Raw genomic sequence first — 27,950 nt, 5'->3', positions numbered from 1 at the left:
CATAAATTAAAAAAAAACTTTTAATAAAAATGTCACATTTTGACCTGTTTTCACGCGACGTTGTAAGACAAACATCCTAAATAATGTTCAGTTTTATTTATTATATATTTTTTCATATTACACATAATTTCACAAACAAAAATTTAGGTATGAAAATGTGCTTCACTGTGACTAAAATATGACAATGCAAAATGTATTTATGTTACTATAAACAGGCTTGATTTTCCTCATAAATATACGAATACATAGGTGTGCACACTTTCTCCTTTTTAGGATGAAATCACTCGGTCTTGTGAGGCTTGGCTTACCTATGTAAAGCTATTAGACACTGCCATCTATCTGTAGATAAGCGTTACTGCGCGCCATTGCGTCAGTCTGAGCGGACCAATCACAGCACGCCTACACGGTTTGAATTAGAGCGGCAGTATGGCGCCGCTCACACTGGGAGTTTGTTGTTTTTATTGACGCGTTCAGTCTGTTTCTCTCTTACCGTTGAAACGGTAGTAAACGGGAAGAACGGACTGTGTTTTATAAAACCATAAACAAAAAAGCTTTTAACCGTTTGTTAAACAGGATATCAACACTCGCAGGTCAGTGTCAGTTATGGGTTTACATAAACATGTATTTGTAAGTCATTTGACAGGTTATTCACCTCGGTGTAACGTTATTCGTTATACAACAATTACGTTTGTGGACTGAAGTAACGTTACATGTGGGACAGTCTTAAGACGATTTTATAGTGAAAAGTCTTGTTTTGGAGCTGTACGATTATGGATGGATCAAGAGAAGGAGAGAGCACATCATCTTTCAACAAAACCAAAGAAGTAAACAGGACTTATGTGATCTCAGCATTCACAAAATGTGGAGAAAACACATTTAAAACACCATCCTCTGCTGCCAGACTCACTCTTCAGAGAAAACCCAGCAGCAGAGCAAACCACCATGAAGAAACCACACAGGAGAACCAAAGTGGAGAAAAACGGCTGACCCTTCAGCGGAGGACCAGAACGGGCTCCATAAACAGACCCAAAGTCCTGACCGAACCCAACCCAGCAAGAGAGGCCCACGAAACCATCAAAACACCTGGGAAAACCTCATGGAGCGCTCAGAAAACAAGCTCTGAGAAGGTCAGCGCCATCCACGATGAAGGCAAAACTGTATCGACGCCTACAAGAAAAACCCAGTTTGAGAAATTGAGCGTCAAGAGAGACGTCTTCGAGAGGTTGGCTGGTAAAGATGCATCTAGACCCACGTCTACCAAACACATGACTCCTGGAAGACAGAAGCCACCACAGATGAGCAGTGAAAATGCAAGAGGAGCTAGTGGGAAGGTCCAGATGGGTGGTTTAAATAGGCACATGACACCCGCATCATGCTCAGCACAGGTGAGGAGACCTACAGCCCTAATGAGCTCCACACCTCATGGAGGAAGCAGTGTTTCTAGAGCCGCACCAGCTGAAGAACCTGTTGCTCTTGAAGCTGCGAGCAGAACAAGTGCTGTACAACCTCAGGAGCTGAAGATGGAGAACAGTGCGGTCACTGTTGCGGTTCGAGTTAGACCTTTCAGTACAAGGTAAGAAATGTTTTGAAATTTTTATTTTATATTGTGTGTGTGTTTTAATTTGTTATTTTGTTGTGTTTGTTTTTATTTTGTTTTCTTGTGTTTTTGCCGTTTTATTATTATTCTGTTGTTTTATTTTGTGTTTTTTTTGTTGTTGTTTTATTTTATTTCAGCATGTATTTTTTATTTTGTTTTCTTGTGTTTCTGCTGTTTTATTATTATTCTGTTGTTTTATTTTTTTGTTGTTGTTGTTGTTTTATTTTATTTCATCATGTATTTTTTAATTTTGTGGATTTTTATTTTATTTTATCCTTTTGTTTTTTGTTTATTTTGTTGTCTTGTGGTTTTGTTGTTTAGTTTTTTTTATGTTGTTTTGTTTGCTGTTATTTTATTAAATTTTATATATATTTTTGGTTTTGTTTTGTTAGTTTGTTGTTTGACTTATTTACTTTTTTTCTGTATTTGGGTTCTGTTGTAATTTTCATTTTATTAATTTATTTTGCTTTAAATTTGAATTTTTTATTTTGGCGGCATGTTGAGGCCATTTTTAGTATACAGATGTGTTACTAAATTTGTTGACTGTCTAAGTGTATAAAACCTAATTAAAAATTAATGAAATTGCAAAAGATGTATATATCTACATCCATCTATATATCTATTTATTTTATATTTATTATAAATTTAGATTTATATATATTTATATTTTTAACATTTAGTAATATAATAGTAATAGTTCAATAACCTATTTTTATTTATTTGTTTCTAAATATTATTTATTTTTATTTATAGTTATACTTTATATTTGTTATAAATGTATGTTTATTATGTATTTATTTGATCTGTTAACTTACTTGAATTGCAACAAACATAATATTGGTTTTATGCAACCCTGTACTGCATGATTTCCTCTTTTGTTAAATAAATAAATAAAAACAACAAAACAAAAAAAATAATAAAACTGTGACTCCCAGGAAATGATACCGGGACAAACATCCTAAATAAACTTTTTTCCCCCTTTTTTCACATATTTGTTTAACCCTTTTATTTAATTTATTTTAAAGAAAAATATAAATAAACAAATATTTTTCTCACTTTTTCGGGGGAAATATTGTTTTGGAAATGAATAAATTAATGTTATGCATTAATCATCAACGCTGTTACCCATTCTGATATATTCTGTTTAATATACTCTATTTTCTACTATTTATGTGAAAATATTTAATTATTTTTTTTACATGTTTATTTATTATTTATTTTATTTAATTTTTCTTTATGTATATTTTTTATTATTTAGTTTAACCTTTAGAGGTGAATGGTAATTATGTAATAATATTAATAGTTATAATAATAATAATGTAACTTTATAATATTGGTTTTATATATAATATCTAATTAACATCATTATATTTTAATATTATTCTGCACAGTGCCACATACTAAAAGCTTTTTTTGTTTGTAGCAAGAGTTTTTGTTGTTATTTAGAAAAATGTTATTTAATTTTGTTGTATTGGTTTTGTTATTTTGTTGTGTTGTTTTTTTGTGTGGTTTTTGTTTTATTTCAGTTTATTTTATTTTTTTGGTTTTGAATGAATTTCGTAATGTTGTGTTTTTATTTATTTATTTATTTATTTTATTTTGTTTCATATGTTTTGTTATGTCTTTATTTATTTATGTATGTATTTATTTTGTTTAGCCTGTGATTTGTTTTTTATTTTTTGATTTTGATTATTATTTTTATTTTTATTTTTTGTTTTCTGTAGTTTCATTTATTTATTTATTTATTTATTTATTTATTTTTAGTCCGCTTATTTTAGTTATAATTAATATTGTTATGTTTTAATATTATTGTGCACAGTGCCACTTATTTGTACTAAATTTCGCTATTTATTTATATATTTTTTTTGTCCACAGGGAGAAGAATGAGAAAAGCCGTCAGGTGATCTTCATGAACAACCAAGAAACTGTTGTGCAACATCCAGATACTAAACAAAACTACACGTTTACCTTTGACTTCTCTTTCTGCTCTATCAATGAATCGGATGCAAGTTTTGCCAGTCAGCAGATGGTTTATGAAAAACTGGCTCGGCCCTTGCTCGAGAGAGCATTTGAGGGATTTAACACGTGTCTTTTTGCATACGGCCAAACGGGTTCTGGAAAGTCCTACACGTATGTAACAATTTTCTTTAAAACTTTTTTTTTTTTTTTTTAATGTAATTTTATAAATCTAAGTATTCAGATCAATAACCTTTAAAAGCTATTTTGGATGTGTTTTAGTATGATGGGTTTTGGTGAGGAGGCTGGCGTTATTCCCAGATTCTGTGAGGAACTTTTCTCAAGATTGTCCAGAAGTGAAACCAAAGAGGTTACTGTCCCATTACAATTTATGATTGAATTATAAATACAGCTTGTTTAACCGTTCTAAATGCAAGTTTGCGTACATTCAAGATATCCTGCCATCTGGAGATGAGCTATTTCGAGGTGTACAATGAGAAAATCCACGATTTGCTGGTGGCAAAGGACGAACAAAACCAGAAGAAAATGCCTGTAAGTGGAGCAACACAGGGAAACACATTAAATGCTACAAATGTCTTGTCGTTCCTTTTGTCTTCCTTATTGATCTGTTGAGCAATCAGTCCTTTTCATGTCTTTTCTAGCTGCGTGTGAGAGAACATCCTGTTTACGGGCCTTATGTTGCAGACCTGTCCACGTAAGCAAACATTTCATTTAAATGCCACTATTACTATGGTCATTTATTTATTTATTTATTTATTGGTTTAGTTTTGTTGTGTTGTTTTTGTTTTTTATTTTGCTGACTTGCTTATTCTGTTTTGTTTTGTTTTGTTGTGTTGTTGTTGTTTTTTTTTCTTTAGTTTTTATGTTTTATTTAATTAATTTATTTGTTATTTACGTTTAGTTTATGGTCTGTTTATGATTTTGTTTTTGTTTTTTATTTTGAGGTGTTGTTTTGTTTGTCTTGTTTTTATTTAATTTGCTTGTGTTTTGTTATTTAATTATTTTGTTATTTAATTTTGTTTGTTTATTTATTTTTATTTTTTGTTTTTGTTATTTCATGAAATGTTGTTTTGTTATTTTGTTTTTGTTTTATTTCATGTTATTATTTTTTGGGTTTGATTTTTATTTGATGTTTTTTTGTTTTATTTAGTTTGAATAATTTTTAAAATTAATTTAATTTTTGTTCAGTTTTGTTGTGCTTGTTTTATTTAGTTGTTTTTTTTGTTTGTTTTTGTTTTTTATTTTGTCTTGTTTTGTTATGTTTTGTGTTGGTTTTTTGTTTTATTGTGGTGTTTTTGTTGTTATTTCATGAAATGTTATTTTTGCTGTTTTTGTTGTGTTGTTTTTTTATTTCATTATGTTTTGTTTTATTTATTTATTGTGTTCTATTGTTTTATTTTGTTTTTATTTTTATGTTTTTTATTTTGTTGTTTTTGTTTTATTTTATTTTGTTTGTTGTTATTTCATGAAATGTTTTTTTTTTTGTTATTTTGTTGTCTTGTGTTGTGTGTTTTTTTTTTTTTTTTTTTTTTTTTTTTTTGTATGTTGTGTTTTTTTAATTTATTTTTTAATGTTCTATTTTTTGTTTCATTACTTCATTTTTGGTTAGCTTGTTTTGTTGTGTTGTGTTTTTTATTTTATTTTATGTTTTTTACATTTATTTATCCATTTATTTTTGTATTTATTTTATTTATTTATTATGGTTAGCCTGTTTTGTTGTGTAATTATTTTAATTATATTTTTTGGTCTTGATTGTATTTTATTTATTTATTGTATTATTTATATATGTTGTGTTTTTATTTTTTTTTTTTATGTTTTATTTATTTACATATGGTTAGCCTGTTTTGTTGTGTTGTGAATTTTATTTTATTTTATTTTTATTTTATTTTATTTTATTTTATTTTATTTTCACATTTTATTTCCCCTTCACTAACCTCTGCCGTCTTTTTCAGGAATGTAGTCACATCTTATGCTGACATTCAGGTAGTTTAAAGTGTCAATTCACGTTATACATTCATCATATATTATTTTTGTTCACACCATTAATACAACTCAAATTTTCCCTCCCCCACCTTCACAGACTTGGCTTGCACTTGGTAACAAACAGAGAGCCACGGCGGCCACCGGCATGAACGATAAAAGCTCCAGATCACACTCTGTTTTCACGCTGGTCATGACGCAAACTAAAGTAAGACCCTCAGATTTATTTGCAATGATGCGCTGCTTTCACCTCAGCCAACAAGTGAAAAATTTAACAATACATTTGTGATAGTTACAGCCATATGATGGTGTTTTCATGCACACAGACAGAGTTTGTGGAGGAAGAGGAGCACGATCACTGCATCACCAGCCGGATAAACCTGGTGGATTTGGCAGGAAGTGAGCGCTGTACTTCAGCCCAGACCAGTGGAGACCGACTCAGGGTAATCCAGCATCCAGTAGCTCTGTTTACCACAGTGCATTCTGCTGCTTACTGTTCTGTTGTGTTCACGTTAAATAGGAGTGAATTGAATTGAGGTTCTTTACTGAATAATGCAATACATCATGAAATCTTAAATCTGACATATTTGTAATATGAAAATATAAAATTTTCCCAGGAGGGAGCGAGTATCAACAAGTCTCTGCTGACGCTGGGAAAGGTGATCTCGTCACTGTCAGAACAGGCTCAGAGCCGAAAGAAAGTCTTCACCCCCTACAGAGAGTCAGTGCTCACATGGTGAGGAGATTTTGCTTATGCATTTTTTTTCATATTCTTATATTTCACTGCGGTTTTGTTAAACAAAAAAAAAAACACACACACACAAAAAAACAACACCACTTCAGCAGTGTCAGTCAAAGGCCTTGATGTCAAGGAATTATTAGTGTGATTTTTATTATTTTAGTTCATTTATTTTTATTCCCTTCCCCCCTTCATACCTAGTAAGGTCACAGAAATTGAAATATATTTTTTCTTTGTCTCTAGTTATTTTTTGTTTGTTCTTTAGTGTTTCATTTTAAAAAAATGAAATGCTATTTGTTATAGTAAACTATAAAATGATAAATTCATATTATTAGAATTATTTTGTTTCTTAATATTATTTTATTATGTCAGTGTAGCCTTTCTTTACTCAGCAAAAGTCGAAAAAAAATGTACAGAAAATTACATAAAAAATGTTAAATCATTTCTAATAAAATAATAATAGTAATAATATTAATAGAATTATATTTTAACATTTTTGTAGTTACATTAGTACATAAATAATTTATGTAAAAACAACAGTAATGATGTTTATTGCATTAGAGAAGAAATCACATTAATATAAAAATTGTCAATATTATTTTACATATTTTATACTTATAACATATTTATACATTTAACATATTTTTATACATTTTATCATACGTTAACTCCAAAGTGTAAAATAATTTTATAAGTGCTGAAAATTACACAAAAATAGAAATTTAAACAAATAACAATTATATTTATATTAACAGTAATGATGTTTATCGAATAAGAAGTAATTGCATAAATATAATAATTAAAAAATTGTATTACACATTTTATGTAGATTTAACATATTTCAATGTAAAAAAAAAAATATGTGTGTGGTTTTTGTTATTTTGTTGTGGTGTTGTTGTTTTTCTGTTTTTGTTTTGTTTTTTAAATTAATTTTGTTTTTTGTGTGTTGTTTTTCTATTTTGTTTTTTAATGTTTTATTTTGTTTCATGACTTTTTTTATTCATATATTTATTGGTTATTTTTGTTGTGTTTTATTTTATTTATTTTTTTGGGGGGGTGGGGAGGGTTGGTTTTTTATTTTGTTTTTTTTTTGTTTTGTTTTATTTTATTTTGTTTTTGTTATATCATGATTATTTTATTTAGGTTTTTTTGTTTTGTTATTTTGTGGTGTTTGTTTGCTTTCATTTTATTTATTTATTTATTTTTTATTTTATGTCATTGTGTTTCATTGTTTTAATTAGTTTTAAAGTTTATTTTATTTTGTTTCATTTATTTGTTTAATTTAATTAATTTGTTTTATTTTGTTATGGTGTTTTTTTTTTTTTTTTTTGCTTGTGATTTTTGTGATTTTGTTTTTTATTTAGTTGTTTTGTTTTATTTAATTTTTTGTGTTGGTATTTTTTTATTTTGTTATTTTGTTTATAATAATTAAATGTTATGCGTTTTCTATACATTTAACAAATTTCTGTACATACGTTTGTTTACTCAAAGTGCAAAATAATTTAAGAAGAGCTGAAAATTAATACAAACATACAAAATACAAAGATAAAATGATTTTCTAATGTAATAAAGTAATGGAATAGAATTATATTCATATTATTTAGTTCATATAGTTGAAATAATATATAATTGAAATAATAATAATAATAATAATAATAATAATAATCACACCAGTGTGGCCTTTGTCTACTCAGCAAAAAAGGGGGAAATTGTTTCAGAATTGCAGCAAAATAACATTCAAAATGAAATAATATTTTTTTAAAAATATTACATTTATTAATATAAAAAATATGAATTGAAATAAAAATGGAAAAAGTAATAATTTAATGAAAGGTTGGGCACTAACAAATGTGTAATGAAGAATTGTGCACAATAATGCCAGCAACATTTATTTAATTTTCATTACATATAAAATGTGGCACAGCATGCTACATTTATTTCTGACAAAAGTAGCAGAGGTGCTTCAGCTCCCTCTTGTGTTCAGGTTACTCAAGGAAAGCCTTGGTGGGAACTCCAAGACAGCTATGATCGCCACCCTGAGCCCTGCGGCCAGTAACATGGAAGAGACCCTGAGCACATTACGCTACGCCCATCAGGCCCGTATGATTATCAACATAGCCAAAGTCAATGAGGACACCAACGCCAAACTGATCCGAGGTCAGTAGCGGTTACATCTCCTCATTCTGTCTGTCTGTGTTTATGTTCTGTCAGCTGTCATCATAATTATCAAGGGTGTGTTATAAGAAACATTGCACCACACCTCTCCTCTAGAGGACAGAATGTGCACTAATGGGACGCCCTTAGTAATTAGTTTTTTCTTTGTGTACAGCCTCAGACAGTAATTAAAATGTCTATAATAATAATAATAATAATAATAATAATAATAATAATATTTATTATTATTATCATCATCATCATATTGTATTATATTGTATTATCGTCAATTATTGTATTATACGTTATTACTTTATTTACACAGTTTATTTTGTTTGTATTTTGTTAAGCATGTGTATGACATAACTTCCTGAATCTGTGTGTCCAGAGCTGAAAGCAGAGGTGGAGAAGCTGCGTTCGGCTCAGATGAGCTCTCAAGGCATCGAGCCAGAGAAAATGCGACTGTTTCAGCAAGAGATCGCCTCTCTTAAGACTAAACTCTGTCAACAGGAGCATGAAATGGCCGAGGCCCACAGGTGTGTGGATAGAAACTGCAGAGCTCAGGGTTATGACTCGCATTATACAACGAAAATAATGAAAGTGCTAAATAAATAAATAAATAAATAAATAAATAAATAAAAAGTAGATGTTCAAAAATAATATATAAAAAATAATATATATATATATATATATACACACACAATTTTATTTCTTTTAACATCTACTTATATATATATTTATTTATTTATTTATTTTACAAACTTTTACAAAATCAGTTTTTCGTGGACTGGCTTTGAAATGACGTGATAGACTGAATTGTTACTGCTATTATTATTATGTTTATTTTTATTATTGTTAAGTTAAATTAAAACATGTAAAAAAATGATTGTTAAATATAATAACAACAATATAACTTATAAAATCATTTAATTTATATAAATATACATGTTTAATGAGTAATGCAATGCACACTATTATTATTATAATTATACATAACATGTGAATACATGATTGATGTATTATTGTGAATATATTATGAAAAGAAAAATAATAATTTGATAATTTGATCAAGTGACACTTTATTATAATTTATAACTATATTAATTTAACTATTATTAATATTATTATACATAATATATTAATAATTAATATACTATTTTAAATATATTATGAACAATAATATAATAATAACAGTAAAAATAATAATTATTTTTATTATTTATCATTATTTAGAAATATTATAATTTATAACTTAATTATCATAATGAATGTTATTGTAAAAAAATAATTTGTTATAATTTAGAACTATAATAATAATCATCATCATAATTATAAATAATAATTAAAATGTTATTGTAAATATATTATGAATAATAGTAATAATACTAATAATTTATAAGTTATAAAGTTATTTATTAGTAGAATTTATAGCTATTGTTATTATTATTGTACATAATGCATAATAAATTATTGTAAATATATAATAAATAATAATAATTAATAAACAATAATTAATATAATATATATTGTTGTGTATTATATATTATGAATAATATTAATAATAATTATTATTATAATAATCCATTATTATAATTTAGAACTGTATTATTTTATAAATATTCATATTATTATTTTCATTATGCGTAATATAGTTATATGCAATAATTAATATATTATTGTAAATTGTGTATTTTATTTATTTATTTAGTGGGGTTAGCCAGCATTTAACAAAAAGACAAACAAACAAACAAATTCAGCAAGGGTACAAAATTCCCCAAAAGTGGCTATAAATAAATAAATAACTAAAAATTGACAGTAGATACATTAATAACATTTCTATTTTAAATAAATGCTGTTCTTTTGAACTTTTTATTCATCAAAGAATCCTAAAAAAAAAAGTATCACTGTTTCCACAAAAATATTAAGCAGCACAATTGTTTTTAACATTGATAATAACAGTGTTTCATGTGAATTACAGAAGACTGAAGTAATGTTGCTGAAAATTCAGTTTTGCATCACAGAAATAAATTACATTTTAATGTACATTAAAAGACTGTAGTTATTTTTAAATTATATTAACATTATAAGTCATAAGAGACTTCTCCTCAAAAAAAACAAAAACAAAAACCCCCCACAAATCTTACAGACCCCAAGCATTTAGACAGTAGTGTAGTTAAAAAAAAAAAAAAAAAAAACTTTTTAGATGAATCATGTTTCATGTTCTGTTTTCCAGTAAGTGAACGCAAGATGTTATAAAATCATGATCATAATCCTTTACCTTTACATAAACCAATTTAACAAGACGTTTTAAGAAACACCAATATAACACCAATATTAAATATTTACTAAAATCACAGATGCATACAGGAGTAACATGTCTCAAATAAAACCCTAACCTTTCTGATGTTTCTCATTCCTTTAAAAAGCAAGCCAGCAGGCCCATAGCCAGGTTAGTTTGCGGTTAGGGAAGGTGGTTTTGGACTAGAAAAAGCTGAAAACACATTTCCTGGCCACTTCTGTGTAGTTTGCTGTGGTCGCAGCTCGCAGGATGTTGAAAGGTTGAAACATGTTTGGCTGTTTTCCCAGCCTGTGACATCATGCCGACATCAGTGGAAAAGTAAAGCTGTTCAGACGGAAAAGTGATTTTATTACAATTCCAATTATTTTTATATTATGTGCTGAATACATGGAATATTTCATTTTATAAGGTTGCTGTATTTAGTTTTTTTTTATACTATTCTATTCTTTTAAAAAAAAATCTGATTAAATACAAACTATATATAAATGCATATCATATTTTTGAATATTTTAATGTAATATAAAACTTTGCCACACATTTGCAGTTAGTGCAAGATGTTTCACACATAATAAATTGAATAGTCCTTTGACAAATGTTTTTGAATTACATACACTCACTTCGTATCAAGGTTTTATGTCGTTCAATATGTGCAGAACTTGGAAAGAAAAACTGGAAGAGGCGGAGAGAAGAAAACGCGACGAAACCAAAGAGCTGCAGGTAATGATTCGCCCCACACTTGCAAATAACAGTCAGACTTCAGTGTATGTGATGGATCGATGAGCTTTTCAAATGTGTTTCACGGCCGTTTTCTGTCTCTTTCTTCTTCGCTTTCTTCGTCTGTTTATTCGCCGTGCCTCGTTCAGCGCGCCGGCGTCACCTTTAAAGTGGATAATCGGCTGCCTAACCTTGTGAACCTGAATGAGGATCCGCAGCTGTCAGAGATGCTGCTGTACATGATTAAAGAGGGCGAGACCAAGGTCGGCAAGCTCAAGTCTGAGTCGGCCCACGACATCCAGCTGTCTGGAGCTCTCATCGCTGACGAGCACTGGTGAGATGGGTCACGTCCGCAGTCTACTACCACTCCATCATTCAAGAGGCATTTTGTGTTAAAAAAGATTGGATTTGTACATTTAAAGGAACAGTTTTCACCCAAAAATGCACATTCTGTCAGTTGTTTTAAACCTGTATGAGTTGTTTCTTCTGCTGAACACAAAAGAAGATATTTTAAAGAATTTTGGCAACCAAACAGTTGCTGGTAGCCATTGACTTGCATAGTATTTTTTTCAATACCGTGAAAGTCAACATTCTTCAAAAATATCTTCTTTTGTGTTCAGTAGAAAAAAGAAATTCATACAAGTTTGGCAACAACATGAGGGTGAGTAAATTATGACAGAATTTGCATTTTTGGGTGAAACTACTAAAGTAAAGCTGAAATAAAATTAATATTAGATGAAATACCTAAACTTAAAAAAATGAAAACAAGACTTTGTCTTGGCAGCTAACAAACTGACGTAGAACTACAATTTGTTAAATTGAAGAACTAAAATAACTAAAACTGAAAAAAGCTATAAAGAGGGGGAAAAAAATAAGTGACAAAAGCACATAACTATGGTAGCCCATTTCCACCACTGAATAAAAACTTTTTATTTTTTAATCATATACGTTTTTTTTTTTTTTTTTTTTTTTTTGGAGTTTTAAAATCAGAATTGCGAGAAAAGTCATAATTGTGAGATAAAGTGTCACAATTACCATTTTTTTTGTCTTATTTAGTGGCGGAAACGTAAATATAGCAAATTTACTTAAACATAAACTAAAAATGAAAACTCAAAATATAAAAAAATTATTCAGCTAATTTATATAAAAGCTGTTTTTAAATGATTACTAAATACTAATAATAGTATATAAATAACACTGTTCCAAAGAACACAAAAGAAGATATTTTGAATGATGGGCTGGTTGCACTTTTCCACACAGTGACAATAAATGAGTAATTAGAATTAACCTTCAAAAATCACACAAAACAGACACAAAAACACAAAAAAGTAAAAATGCTTACATATTTGCTGACATACAGGATTTTTATTTATTTATTTATTTATTTATTTTTTTGTGTGTTATGGACGATGACTATGAAAATAAAAAAAGGTAATTGCGACTTTTCCATCTTACAATTTGGACGTTTTCTCGCAAATGCAAGTTTATATCTCACAATTCTGACTTTTTTTATCAGAATTGTGAGATAAATTTACAGTTGCATGTTATAAAGTCAGAATCGCAAAATATAGTTTCGTAATTCTGAGAAATTAAGTCAGAATTGCGTGATATAAACTCGCAATTGTGACTTTTCTTCTCAGAATTCTGACTTTATAAACTCGTGCAATCAGAGAACATATCAGTTATTTTATTTTCCCCTCAAAGTTGGACTTTATAACTCGTGATTGCAAGGTTATATCTCACAATTCTGAGAAAAAAAAGTCCAAATTGCAGGCAAAAAAGTCCGAATTGTAAGATATAAACTCGCATTTGCGCAAAAAAAAAAAGAACTGCGAATTTTATCTTGCAATTGCGAGTTTATATCATGAAATTCTGAGACAAAAAGTCAGAATTGCGAGATAAACTCACATTTGTGCAAAAAAAAAAATCAGAACTGCGAGTTTTAACTTTTTAACATTTATATCATGAAATTCTGAGGAAAAAAAAGGCAGAACTGCATGCAAAAAAGTCAGAACAGATGTAAACTCGTATTTGCACCAAAAAAAAATCTGAACTGCACGTTTTTCTCGCAATTGTGAGTTTATACCATGAAATTCAGAAAAAAAAAAAAAAAGTCAGAATTGAAAGTTTTTATCTCACAATTGCGAGTTTATGTCGTGGTTATGAGAAAAAAAGTCTTCAAGAATTGTGAGATAACTCACAGATGTTGTGCACAAACAATTAAATATCTTACTCTGGTACGTCAATAAAGAAAAAGTTACACAGAGGTCCTTAGTGGACAAAAATGTCCTTGTCAAAAAACTGTCATAAAAATTTGAGGCTAGGGAGCACAGACTTAAGTTTGGTCTCATTTTAAAGAAGACCCATGGCAGATTATTGTTGAAGTAGAAAAAGTTTGAAGTTTAGAAAAGGTGAAACCAAAAAAGTTATCAACTATATTTTTTTATATATGTATTTTATGAAACATGTTAAACTCTAGCTTTTCACTTTCACTAGAACACACACACTATTTATTTTTTACAACACACGTACAAACCACACTCTGACATCCATACCAACACACACACGCACACAATTATAGCTTCATTATTTATCCAATTTGCTCTATAATATGCAGAAGCAGAAAACTATAGCTTTATTGGCCTAATCTGAAAAAAAGGCACCATCTGGTAAAAAACGATAAAAGGTTTAATTTTGAAGCCTTGCCAACAGAATGAACATCTCTTAACAAAAATGACATCATTTTACAGTTAAATGGCACTGTGATTTAAAATATAGGTTTTAATGGGTTTCAATGGGGACATTTTTTTTTGTCTTTAAAGTCCTGAGAGGAGCAATTTTGTGTACCCAGTGCAAAATAGATTTACTAAAGGAAATGGGAGTGAAATAGTAAAATTCCAATTAAAATACACACCTGTGCCAAACTTTGTGCAGCTGGCAATAACACAGGCAAAATGATAAAAAAAAACAAAACACAACTGAAAAGGACAAACATGTCCAAAAGGTCAAACAAGGGCTAATATTGATCAATACATTTTCCAATGTCAATTTACGTTTTCAGTGTCATCTCAAGCGCGAAAGGTACCGTCAGCATTAAACCGATGCCAAACGCCAAGACTTTCGTGAATGGTCATCTTGTGTCTGAGTGCACTGTTCTCCACCACGTGAGTTCCTTGAAATGAAAACTTGTGCAATGTTTTGAGAACCTCCACATAAATCATAAAGTTGTTTACTTTATTCACTTTTGACTTCTGTGTTTTAGGGAGACCGTGTGATTCTTGGAGGAGATCACTACTTTCGGTTCAACCACCCCGCTGAGGTTCAGAGCGGGAAACGTGCGTCCTGTTGGAACAGTGGAGATGGTCAGAAAGACTTTGAGTTTGCTAAAAACGAGCTGCTGTCAGCACAGAGAGCTCAGTGAGTACAAGTCCAATATTTACCTTTACAGGAACTAATTTTACTTGTTTTTAAAGGAAAAAATGCTAAAGAACTGTAAAATTGCCCACCATTAATTCAACAAAATGTTGAGAGGTCCAGTCTCGATTTTCCTTCATAGACTTGAAGCAGAGATCGAGGCGGCTCGGTTGAAGGCCAAAGAGGAGATGATGCAGGGCATTCAGGTGGCGAAAGAGATGGCACAGAAAGAGCTCAGCGAGCAGAAGAGTCAGTACGAGGAGAGGATCAAAGCTCTGGAGCGAGAGCTGGTAAGCTGTTAGCAGTCATTGTCAAGGAGTGACGCTTGTGTTAATCTAAATGCTTGTGTCTAATCAAATGCTTCCTCAGGAGGAGGAGAGTGAACGGAAGAGAGAGCAGGAGCTGGATAAAAAGAGGGTTGTCAGCCAGATCGAGCAACTGCAGACAGCAAAGAGTCGTCTGGAGCAGGAAGTCAGCACCCATAAGAGACGTCTGCAGGTGGAGGCCCAGGCTACTAGACAGGTACATAAAGACCAGTTGATCGTTCACCCCAAAATTAACATTTGCTGTTCATACTCACCTTTTTTTTCCCTTTAGTAGAACAGTAAATGTGTTTTTTAGCTGAAACCGTGGTCAGTGTTGCCATGTCTATGGTTTTTCTGCAAAATTGGGCTACTTTAACATAGTTGGCACAACTTTTTTATGTCTGTGGGTGGAAGCGACCCCACTACCATTATATTTAACCACTGGAATGCAAATTTTACCAGGGTAACCCCCCCACCAAAACATGATTGGGCTAATTTTGAGTAGAAATTGGGCAGGTTTTGTTGTGAAAACCTGGCAACCCTGACTGTAGTACTTGGTGATTCATAAAATGTCACTGATTTGGAAAAAAAAAAAGTCATTGGATTAGATTATTATTGATTTAGAATTATATATGATATTTATTTATTTTGTTACAGTTTATTAATTTTGCTTAGTTTAGTTTTTTTTTTTTTTAAATTTGACTATAGTTATAATGTTAATTTAGTTTAGTTATTTAGTTTTTTTTATTCAATTAGTTACTTAATCTTACGTTTTAGTTAGTTGGTTATATTATTTATTTAGTTTTGGTTATAATAAACTTAGGTATATTTATATCTTTTTTCCAGTTTTAATTTACTTAGCTTAATTTTAGTTATATTTATTCAGAATATTTTTAGTTTATTTATTCAGTTATTTATTATTTTGTAGATTAGTTTGATTAACATTAAATTAACATTATGTTAACATTACATTAACATTTGGTTATGTTGGTCTTTATTTAGTTAATTTTGGTATAGTTTTAGTTGTAATATTTACTTTAAGTTATTTATTTTTAGCTAAGTTAGTTATTTAATCTTATGTTTAGTTAGTTGGTTATATTATTTTAGCTTTAGTTTTATGTTATAATAATACAAAATATTTTTAGTTTATTTATTCAGTTAGTTATGTAATTTTTGAAGATAGTTCGTTTGGTTATTTTATTTAGTTAGTTATTTAAGCTTTAGATGTAGTTGTAATATTTATGCAGATTAATTAGTTTTAGTTATTCAGTTAGTTACTTATTCTTATGTTTAGTTAGTTTATTTTTAGTTATAATATTTATTCAGTTAGATTTAGTTATTTATTCAGTTACTTAGGTTTGTGTATAATTTTTTTTTTTTTTATATTTATTTATTTAGTTTAGTTATTCAGTTAGTTACTAAATCTTATGTTTAGTTCGTTTATTTTTAGTTATAATATATTCAGTTAGGTTTCGTTATTTTTTTTTCAGTTACTTGGGTTTATCTATATCATTTTTTTCTGTTAATTTAATTAAATCTTTAGTTTTAGTTATGGTATGTTTTTAGAATATTTTCAATTTATTTATTTAGTTTTCTTTGTCTATTAGTTAGATTCGTTTAGTTGTTTTATTTATTTAGCTAACTATAACTAGCTGTAGTTATAGTTGTAATATTTATTTAGTTTAGTCATTTATTTATTTTAGTTATTCAGTTACTTTATCTTACATTTAGTTAGTTGGTTATACTATTTATTTAGTTTTAGTTATTATATTAGTTTAACTAGGCGTACTTATTTATTTAGTTACTTAGTTTTGTGTAGATATTATTTTTGTTAATTTAGCTTTAGTTTTAGATATATTTAAATATATTATTATTAAGAATATTTTCAGTTTATTTATTCAGTTAGCTGTTATTTATTGTTTAGTCAGTTTAGTTAGTTATATATATATTTTTTATATATAGCTTAAGTATATTATTTATGTGTTTTAGTCATACTTATATTATTTTGTTTTTTTTTTGTACTTTTGTACTTGCTTTATTTAGCAAAGTTTATACAAAAGATGACTTTGTTTAAAAAAAAAAAAAAAAAAAAAAAAAAAAAATTTTTTCCATAGGCGTTGGCTGATCATGATGTCCGGCATGCTAAAATTGTGGAGGCGCTTGAAGCCGAGAAGAGGAAGATCGCAGAAGATCTTGCTCAGATTGAGAGAAAACGTGCTCTTAAAATGACCCAGGCCCCTAAAACGGGTACATGTACACTTTAAATTGAAAATACATGGGGTTTCCCATCAGTAATGTCCTTAATTGTGTGTTATTCACCATATTTTTGCTCAATGTTTGTAGCCTACCCACAGTGGGATGCCTTGAAGCTGTCTTTGATGATTGAAGAAGCAAACAAAATCAGTGCTGAACTCAGGAAACACACAGTCTTCAGCAGGTACATTCATTTAGCGGGTGTAACAGATTTAATGTTCCTGGATCAGTTTCTTTGATGGTCCTAGAATAACATTGCTATAGAATCAACCAATCAAAATGTATTATTAAGAAATTAGCATCTATAAAAAAAAAAATGAAATCCCTATCCATTAATCACTAATTATCCAATGACTGGAGTTTAGTCAATTTATTGATGAGTGAGTAATTTGTAAATTCTGGATTGTTAATCATTGAAGTGTAGGATGGAATCAGGATTTGTGTTTTTATAACAGACATGAGGCGAACGATAAAGAGAGCGAGGGTGGAGACGCCCAACTGCAGGTCCAAGTTCAGAACACCAAACTGGGAATTTCCACCTTCTGGAGTCTGGAGAAGTTCCAGAGCAACTTGGCGGCCATGAGGGAGCTCGAACAGGTGGCTTAATAAAAGATGTTCACCTAGTTAATAGCTGTAAACCTGCAGCTTGAGCTGCATGGTGACGGTTTTGTAGCCAAGTACATTCCATTACAATGTGTCCGAACCAGTTGCAGTGTCAAATAGTGACAAGTGATACCCTCTATAGTGTAAATTTGGGTTTTGGCAGTAACTAGATTGCTGCCACATGTATTTTTTTTTTTTCCACTCAATTATGCTGTAAGAATGACGTTATATTGTTTTAACAATATATTTTCTCATAATAACAAGATGTAATGTCTTGAAAAGTTTTTTCAATTCTTAAACAAAAAAGGAAAAGAAAAATCAGACCATTTCTCTTTATTTCTTTTTAAAAAGAAACCTCATTTATCTCAGGACTGTGGCAACACCAGCAGCGCTGACGGTCGCCTCGCTCACATAATGAAACCTTATGTAACTTCTGTAATAGGAAAAAATGTATCGTTTTTATGACGTATGTTTTTATTATGAGAAAAAATTTGTTGTTTTAACAAGGTAATTGTCATTTTAATGACATCTTATTATGAGAAAACGTAATTTTAACAAAAAAGAAGCTGTTTTAACAAGATAACATGTTGTTATTATGAGAATATATGTAGTTTTAACAACATTGTGTTATTCCGAGAAAATGTGATTTTTATTTTATTTTTTATTTTTTTAATGAGAAAAAAATTTTGTTTTAATAAAATGACTTCACGTTATTACAAGAAAATATGTAGTTTTAATGACATTTTGTTATTACAAGAAAACGTCATTTTAAAGAAATCTCGTTATTACGAGAATGTCATTTTAACGAGAAAAAGATGCCATTTTAACAAGATAACATCGTTTTATTACGAGAAAATATGTCATTTTAACAACATTGCATTATTACAAGAAAATATGTAATTGTAACATCTCGTAATTATGAGAAAATTTAATTTTAATGAGAAAAAGATGTTTTAACAAGATAACAAGAAAATATGTAGTTTTAACGACATTTTGTTATTACAAGAAAACGTGTCATTTAAAAAAATCTCTTTATTGCGAGAAAGCATTATTTTAACGAGAAAAAGATGCTGTTTTAACAAGATAACATCACGTTATTACAAGAAAATATGTAGTTTTAATGACATTTTCTTATTACAAGAAAACGTCATTTTAATGAAATGTCATTATTACGAGAAAATGCAGTTTTAACGAGAAAGAGATGGCGTTTTAAGATAACATTGCGTTATTACAACAAAATATGTAGTTTTAATGACATTTTCTTATTACAAGAAAACGTCATTTTAATAAAATCTCGTTATTACGAGAAAACGCAATTTTAACGAGAAAAAGATGCCGGTTTAAGATAACATTGCGTTATTACAACAAAATATGTCGTTTTAACGACATTTTATCACAAGAAAACGTGTCATTTAAACGAAATCTCGTTATTACGACAAAGCGTTATTTTAACGAGAAAAAGATGCTGTTTTAACAAGATAACATCACGTTATTACAAGAAAATATGTAGTTTTACTGACATTTTCTTATTACAAGAAAACGTCATTTTAATGAAATGTCATTATTACGAGAAAACGCAATTTTAACGAGAAAGAGATGGTGTTTTAAGATAACATTGCGTTATTACAACAAAATATGTAGTTTTAATGACATTTTGTTATTACGAGAAAATGTCATTTTAACGATATCTTGTTATTACGAGAAAATGTCATTTTTAATGAGAAAAAGATGCTGTTTTAACAAGATAACATCGCTTTATTATGAGAAAATGTCATTTTAACAACATTGCGTTATTACAAGAAAATATGTAATTGTAGCATCTGGTTATTACGAGAAAATGTAATTTTAACAAGAAAAAGATGCTGTTTTAACAAGATAACATCACGTTATTACAAGAAAATATGTAGTTTTAACAACATTTTGTTGTTACAAGAAAACATCATTTTAATGAGAAAATGATGCCGTTTTAAAGAGATAACATTGAGTTGTAAGAAACAAAACATGTAGTTTTAACGACGTTTTGTTATTACGAGAAAAAGATGCCGTTTTAACAAGATAACGTCACTTAATTACGAGAAAATATGCAATTTTAACATTGCATTATTACAAGAAAATATGTAAGTGTAACATCTTGTTATTATGAGAAAACATCATTTTAATGAGAAAAAGATGCTGTTTTAACAAGATAACATCACGTTTTCATGAGAAAATATGTAGCTTTGACGGCATCTTGTTATTGTAAGAAAATGTCATTTTTATGAGAAAAAGATGCTATTTTAACGAGAACGTTTACATTATATGCAAATGGGGATTTTATTTTGATTAGTGTTTAGCTTTTTCTTTCTTTCTTTCTTTCTTGGGTAGTTTTTACTTTACATTGGACGCTTTGTGCCACACTTGATTTGAACAAAGCACTGAGTATTTAACGCAGAGCTTAGTTGTTTGAACACAATAATATATGAGGCTGTTTGAAGCCTGTTTATTTCCTTGTAATTACCCAGTAAAAGCAGGAAGCATGTAGTATTGGCACTTGCTCTTATTATCGTAAAAGAATCTGCGGCTAAATCAAGTCTGATGTTTATTGGCTGTAGGGGGAGAGCGCCTCTAAAGATGACGACGTGTTTTATGACCCTAATGATGAGTGGGAACCAGACCTATCTGCCTCTTCCTCAACCTCGTCTTTCTCTCGCAGAAGGTATTTGAATTTATTAGTCTTCTTATGCAGACCACGATGCTGCACTTTGTACTTTTGTGTTGAGGAACGAAAGAACAGAATTATGCTTTATGCCCAACACTGGTTCTTGTGTTCCACCATGATGATATTTTTCCCCTTATAAACCAAGCCCTATGAAAGAGAACATTTCTGCAGCATATTTAACCCATTTTTATTGAGCGTATGACATTAAACCCCTTCTACAACACACAGCTCATAGATATTACTTTGCTTTTCACCTTTTGACTTTCAGTCCTTGGAAAAAGCAGTAAACGATGTTCAACTCGAACTGTACATCATGTAACAGGCTTTTAAAGAAGGATTTATTTATTTAATTTTTTTTTTTTTTGTGGCTCAGGAGTAGAAGTTTGTTAAAGAGCAGGAGGATTTCTGGGCGTCTCTACGAGATCCGAGTGCACCCTATTCAAAGCCTGCACTGTGCTCCCTCACAGCCCACTGGTAAAGTAGCCTTTATATTGTAAATATATATGTGGATCTTTGACTCTTTAAATGATTTTGGCAACATTCAGATGAGTAGTTTTGAAGAGATAATTCACTCAAAAATTATGTTTCTGTCATCATTTACTCACCGTTATGTCATTTCAAACCTGGGGCACGTTTCCCAAGAGCATCGTTAGCTAACTATGGTTGTTACTTAAATTGAATTGAATAATTCTATTGGTAGCGACAGAACTTGCGACCATAGTTGCTTTTGGGAAATGCACTCCTGTAGGACTTTCTTCAGACTTTCTTCAGAATAAGATTTTGTTTTAATACAATGAAAGTCAATGGGGTCCAAACAATGACTTAAGGACAAAAGGCAGCTCACTAGTTTTTGAAATATTTTCAAACCAGTGTTGTTTATTTTTAATTCAAAACTATTAAAAAAAAATTCAGTAATTGAAAAAAATTGAATTATTGAAATAAAATATTTTGTGTAACATCTCACTTTTTTGTTTAGAGTTTAGTTTTTTGTAATATTTCACTTGTTTTGTCTTTTTGGTTTTATTTTTTGTGTAACATCTCACTTGTTTTATTTTTGTTTAGAGTTTTGTTTTTTTCTAACATCTCACTTTTGGTTTTTTTTTTTTAGTTATTTTTGTGTAACATCTCGCTTGTTTTTGTTCAGTTTTGTTTTTGTGTAACATTGCACTTGTTTTTGTTTAGAGTTTTTTTGTAACATCACTTGTTTTATTTTTGTTTAGAGTTTTGTTTTTGTTTAGAGTTAAGTTTTTGTGTAACATCTTGTTTTGTTTTTAGTTATTTTTGTGTAACATCTCACTTTTGCTTTTCATTTAGAGTTTTGTTTTTGTAACATTTCACTTGTTTTTGTTCAGTTTTATTTGTGTAACATCTCACTTTTGTTTTTTAGTTTTTTTGTAACATATCGCTTGTTTTATTTTTGTTTAAAGTTTTGTTTTTGTTTAGAGTTAAGTTTTTGTTTAACATCTTGTTTTTAGTTTTATTTTTGTGCAACATCTTGTTTTTTTTTAGTTATTTTTGTGTAACATCTCACTTGTTTTTGTTCAGTTTTGTTTTTGTGTAACATCTCACTTTTGTTTTTTAGTTTTTTTGTAATATCACTTGTTTTATTTTTGTTATTGTTGAGTTAAATTTTTGTGTAACATTGTTTTTAGTTTTATTTTTGTGTAACATCTCACTTTTGCTTTTCGTTTGGAGTTTTGTTTTTTGTAACATTTCACTTGTATTGTTTTTGTTTAGTTTTATTTTTGTGTAACATCTCACTTGTTTTTGTTCAGTTTTGTTTGTGCAACATCTCACTTGTTTTTTAGCTTTTTGTAACATCACTTATTTTATTTTTGTTTAGAGTTTTGTTTTTGTTTAGAGTTAAGTTTTTGTGTAACATCTTGTTTTGTTTAGTTCTTTTTTTGTGTAACATCTCACTTTTGTTTTTTAGTTATTTTTGTGTAACATCTCACTTGTTTTTTAGTTATTTTTGTGTAACATCTCACTTGTTTTTGTTATTTTTGTGTAACATCTCACTTGTTTTTGTTCAGTTTTGTTTTTGTGTAGCATCTCACTTTTGTTTTTTATTTTTTTTGTAACATCAGTTGTTTTATTTTTGTTTAGAGTTAAGTTTTTGTGTAACATTGTTTTTAGTTTTATTTTTGTGTAACATCTCACTTGTTTTGTTTTTGTTCAGTTTTTTTTGTGTAACATCTCACTTTTTTTGTTTTTTAGTTTTTTGTAACATCACTTATTTTATTTTTATTTAGAGTTTTGTTTTTGTTTAGAGTTACATCTTGGTTTAAGTTTTATTTTTGTGTAACATCTCATCTCACTTTTGTTTTTGTTTAGCTTTATTTTGTGTAACATCTGGCTTTTGATTTTTGTTTAGAGATTTGTTTTTTGTAACATCTCACTTGCTTTGTTTTTTATTTAGATTTTAATTTTTGTAACATTTCACTTGTTTTGTTTTTTAGTTTTTTTTTTAACAAAATTACTAAAACATAAACAAATTAAAATAAAAACATAAAATATAAAAATAAAAGCTCATTCAAAATATTAATAAATGCTATAATAGTACATAAATAATACCAATATAATAAATAATAGAATAACCGACTTGTTTGATTTTGTTTTTCAACCTAAGAAATATGACTTTTTTTCCCTTTTAGAAAGTGTTACATATCTTTGATAACCTGTGTCTTTTTAGGGCTGATGAACAAGCCGCTCTCCCTGCACTCCAGCACCTCTGACTCCGCCCTCCCAGCCATCTGCAAAGATCTGATTGGCTCTGCCGTTGCTCGTCTGCGCTCGTCCTGCCAATCGGCCGAGGAGAGTGAAAGCTTGGCCGACCAACTTACCCTAGATCTGCTGGCGGTTCACCGCGCCGTGAGGTCCATCGCAGACCTCTACGAGCACCTTGACGACGACAGTCAGGAGAACTGTAAGCATCAGAGCGTCTTTAACAAACCTAAATCAACACAGCCGTTCATCAGTGTCAATATTCAGCTCGATATGAATGCACAAGACCTGTGTCATCACAGCGCTCACAAAGAGCTTCATTTCGTTCTGTTTGTGTGTATGTGAGCAGTGTTTGCCTGCAGTACTGAAGCCCAGACTCATGTAGTGAAGGCCACGTCTGCTGTTGAAAGAGCTGTGTTCATTACTATGCACTGGGTCTCCAGCATTAAGCCCAGCTCTGATTCAGTGTCTCAGAGAGCTGAGGAGCTTAAGACGGAGGTCAAGAAAATCGGAGGCTACCTTCAGTTACTCATTCAGGTGCTCATTACTGTTCATAGTCAAATAATAAAATGGCAGCTGCATTTATGTGATGCTTTTAACTCTGTAGGGGGACCATAGAAAAAATAAAAATGTAATATCCTTAACTAAACTAATGTAATCATTATTTATTAGTAATAATAATATTGTTTCTTCAATTTAGAGTAATTAAACATTTAATTAAAGGCATTTACAATACTACTACTATTACCAGAAATATTATTGAGTATATTTATCAACATTTTGACATTATTATATTGATTTTTTTAAAATTTAATTTAAACTGATTAAGTGGTTTAAATTTACCTGTATGTAGTAGTAAAATGCATTTGTCAGTTGCTTGTATACCTTAATATTTCTTAAAGCATTACTTAATAAACTAAATTAACAAATATTACACAAATGATTAACATACTCAATCAGTTTATATCAAATAAAAAATATAATGAAATGTCTATATGTTGGTAAATACACCTAATAATAATAATAATAAGAACAGCAACAACAATAACAATAAAAAAGAATACATTTTAATTGTTTAATTTATTTAAATATTAATTAATAATAGTAATGAAATATAATAATAATAATAGTAATAATAATAATATTTAAATTAAACAATTATAATTAAATTATTTATTATCAGTATTATTTAATAATATCACTTGCACACCTTAATATTTCTTTAAAAAATAATTAATTAGTACAAAATATTATACAAGTAATTAAAATATACTCATGTACTCATCAGTTTATATCAATTTAAAAATATAATGAAATGCCTGTATGTTGGTAAATACACTTAATAATAATAATAATAATAATAATAATAATAATATGTTCTTTAAACAAACAAATTATACAAATGATTAATAATAATAATAATCATAATCATAAATTCTTTAATTTTAAGTGTTTATTTAAATAACGTTGTTGTTATTGTTTTTGATATTATTATTATTATTATTATTATTATTATTTACAAACATTTAGACATTGAGTGGTTTAAATTTTCCTGTATGTAGTAGTAAAATGCATTTGTTAATCACTCGTATACCTTAATATTTATTTAAAAAATTAATTAATAAATCAAATTTAGGAAATATGCAAATCCTTAACATGCATTTTACTACTACATGTAGGCAAATTTAAACCAATCAATCAATTTATATAATTGAAAATATAATGCCTAAAGGTTGTAAATACACTCAATAATAATAATAATATTTACTGTTATTATTATTATTATTATTATGTTGATTTGTGTAGTTTTTTTTTTTTTATTTGTACTGTTCTGTTTTGAAGGCTTTTACTTGGTTTTGTGTGTTCTTTTTTTTTTGTTTTTATTTTTTTGTTTCTTGTAGCTTTTTTCTAGTTTTTATTATTATTATTTTTTTTATATTTATTTATTTTAATTTAATTTAATTTACGTTTTAATTTAATTTACGTAATGTATATATATTACGTAAAAAATATAAAATATATTTATATTTCATTTAAATGTTTTGATGATAATTGGGTTTATTTAATAAAACTTGCTTGTTTTGTTTATTTGTTTTTATTTAGCTTTAGTGTTTTGTGGGTTTGTTTGGTTTTGCTTTTTTTTTTTTTTTTTTTTTTTTTCTTTGGAATGTTTGGTAAAAGCCTTACAGGAGCGTTGGTCTTTCTGCGTTCTGATCTTTTAGGGCTGTGACTCTGAGATCTCCTCCATGGTAACGGAGGCCCAGAGGAGGGTTGCTGAGTGTATGAACACAGTTCTCAAAACCATCGGTTTTCTGGCGGCAGTGAATGGGACAGATCTTCATTTGACTGAACACAGTTCAGAAACCATAAACAACGTGGGTGTATTTCTTTTGCAATAGCTGATGTTTACATCCCAATAGTAGTTTTAATATTACAAACCAGTCCGAATCAAAAATTCAGCACCATTTTCTTTCTCTTTAGAGGTCAGTTGTGGATTCGTTGCGGGACGGGATGCGTCAGAGCGTGACTGATCTTCTCCTCATAGGTCAGAGGATCACTACAGACATGCGTCGAGATCTTTCATCTACTAATATACCGGTAACCTCTCTTAAATAATCCACTTTATAAATAAAATGGAATATTTTTTGATTCATTTAATACTGTAAATGAATGTATAACATGTTTATAACAGATATAAATGTATATTTTAATATGACTTTATCATATATTTCACAGATTCAGAAATCCAACGTGATGGATGTGGCCAGCACTCTGCAGAGCTACTTTTGCTGCTGTTTGTCGGTACGCCTTACAAACAGCTGTTGTTTGTTGCTGAGGGTAAAATGTTTTGGATTGATGACTGGCCCAACAATGACTGAGGGGGATGGCGCTTGTAAAACGCCAAACCTGAGCGGTCTTATCGCACGTCTTGGGTTGTTCTGCTGTTTACGAAATAAATGGTTTGAGTGGAGTGTAATCTGTCACCTTAATGTGGCTGTAACTGTTATCTTCGATACACAAACTACAGGCTCGTTGTTATTGTTCAGCAAGAGAATGGGATGCTGGGATAAGGAAAAATGGATGCATCCCACCTGCTCACTCATTCCTCAAACCCACCCACCATACCTAAACCCTTTAGTATAAAACAAATCAGATAGTCAACAATAAATATGTATATATTTAATTAAAATATTTATTTATATTAAATTATTTAGTATTTATTTAATATTTGTATGGTTTTTATTTCTATTTTCTGTTTGTTTTTATTTATTTTTATTTTTTTTGGTGGGGAGGTTGTTTGGTTTGGTCTTGCTTTTGTTTCATTTTTTAGTTTTTGTTTTTAATATTCTTTTTTTTTTTTTTTTGGTGTGGTTTTGATTTGTTTGGGGGTTTTTTGTTTGTATTTAGTTTTTTTTGTGTGTAGTTTTGTTTATTTAGTTTTTTGTTTTCAGTATTCTGTTTTTGGGAGGTTTGGTTTTGTTTAGTTTTTATTTCGTTTTCTGTTTTTAATATTCTGTTTTGGGGGTTGTGTTTGGTGTTGGTTTGGTTTGTTGGTTTTTGTTTTTAATATTTTGTTTTGGGGGTTTTGCTTGCTTTGGTTTTGTTTCAATTTTTGTTTTTATTATTTCTTTGTTTATTTAGTTTTTTGTTTTCAATATTCTGTTTTTGGGGGTTTGGTGTGGTTTGGTTTTTAGTTTTTATTTAGTTTTTTGTTTTTAATATTCTGTTTTGGGGGTTGTTTGGTTTGTTGTGGTTTTGTTTAGTTTTTGCTTTGGTTTTGTTTTTGTTTTTATTTAGTTTTTAGTTTCTTAATATTCTGCTTTGGGGGTTTTGTTTGGTTTTTGTTTGGTTTTGTTTTGGAGCTTTGTTTGATTTGGTGTGGTTTTGTTTTTATTGTTTTTTTTTCTGTTTTAGTGGTTTTGTTTGGTTTGGTGTAGTATTGTTTTGGTTTTGCCTTGTTTGTATTTAGTTTTTTTTTAGTATTCTGTTTTGGGTGTTTGGTTTGGTGTGGTTTGGTTTTGTTTAGTTTTTATTTAGTTTTTTGCTTTGGGTAATTTTTTTTTTTTTTTTGGTTTGGTTTGTTTTTTTAATGTCATTTTTCTTTTTTTGTTAAGTCTTTTCTGGGTTTATTTGATTTAGCTTTAGACTTAGTTTTTGTTAGGCTTTTTTTTTTTTCATTTTATTTGATGGGGGTTGGTTTGGTTTGGTGTGGTTTTGGTCCAGTTTGGTTGTTTTATTTTTTATTTTTTTATTTGTTTTATGTTTAGTTTTTGTTTGATTTGTTTGAGGGTTTTTTGTGAACTTTCCCTTTAATAGATGTGTGTACATCTGCTCTTTCACAGGAGAGGTCAGGCTGTTCTGCTGAGGATCGTTCAGAGGACGATGAAGGCTCAGACTTGTGTGCCATTCAGAACACCACCGCTAAACTTCTCACGCTAAACCAGGCGATCAAAGATCTCCACTCGTCTCTGTTGCGCTCTCTAAAGGGTACA

The 27,950-nt window shown here is 29.2% G+C and overlaps 1 protein-coding gene across 1 annotated transcript in view; it reads left to right on the top strand.

The window, feature by feature from the left end:
• Positions 1-436: 436 nt before the first annotated feature.
• Positions 437-27,950, top strand: part of kif14 (kinesin family member 14) — a 28,374-nt gene continuing 860 nt past the window's right edge. Inside the window, exons 1-28 of the mRNA XM_051095200.1 lie at positions 437-1,573; positions 3,473-3,727; positions 3,836-3,923; positions 4,007-4,105; positions 4,216-4,268; positions 5,527-5,557; positions 5,655-5,762; positions 5,881-5,997; positions 6,172-6,290; positions 8,278-8,450; positions 8,836-8,983; positions 11,400-11,463; positions 11,610-11,794; positions 14,522-14,624; positions 14,723-14,877; positions 15,017-15,164; positions 15,244-15,396; positions 17,294-17,426; positions 17,523-17,616; positions 17,888-18,029; positions 20,627-20,730; positions 21,107-21,207; positions 23,426-23,659; positions 23,807-23,994; positions 25,680-25,832; positions 25,939-26,055; positions 26,194-26,259; positions 27,801-27,945. Coding sequence (XP_050951157.1) covers positions 771-1,573; positions 3,473-3,727; positions 3,836-3,923; positions 4,007-4,105; positions 4,216-4,268; positions 5,527-5,557; positions 5,655-5,762; positions 5,881-5,997; positions 6,172-6,290; positions 8,278-8,450; positions 8,836-8,983; positions 11,400-11,463; positions 11,610-11,794; positions 14,522-14,624; positions 14,723-14,877; positions 15,017-15,164; positions 15,244-15,396; positions 17,294-17,426; positions 17,523-17,616; positions 17,888-18,029; positions 20,627-20,730; positions 21,107-21,207; positions 23,426-23,659; positions 23,807-23,994; positions 25,680-25,832; positions 25,939-26,055; positions 26,194-26,259; positions 27,801-27,945 — 4,279 coding nt within the window. The 5' untranslated portion in view covers positions 437-770. The remainder of the gene's footprint in view (positions 1,574-3,472; positions 3,728-3,835; positions 3,924-4,006; positions 4,106-4,215; positions 4,269-5,526; positions 5,558-5,654; positions 5,763-5,880; positions 5,998-6,171; positions 6,291-8,277; positions 8,451-8,835; positions 8,984-11,399; positions 11,464-11,609; positions 11,795-14,521; positions 14,625-14,722; positions 14,878-15,016; positions 15,165-15,243; positions 15,397-17,293; positions 17,427-17,522; positions 17,617-17,887; positions 18,030-20,626; positions 20,731-21,106; positions 21,208-23,425; positions 23,660-23,806; positions 23,995-25,679; positions 25,833-25,938; positions 26,056-26,193; positions 26,260-27,800; positions 27,946-27,950) is intronic.

Source organism: Labeo rohita, chromosome 22, assembly GCF_022985175.1.
Source record: "Labeo rohita strain BAU-BD-2019 chromosome 22, IGBB_LRoh.1.0, whole genome shotgun sequence".
Lineage (NCBI taxonomy): Eukaryota > Metazoa > Chordata > Actinopteri > Cypriniformes > Cyprinidae > Labeo > Labeo rohita.
Note: the sequence above shows the minus strand (reverse complement) of the source record. Positions and strands in the feature narration are given on the sequence as shown.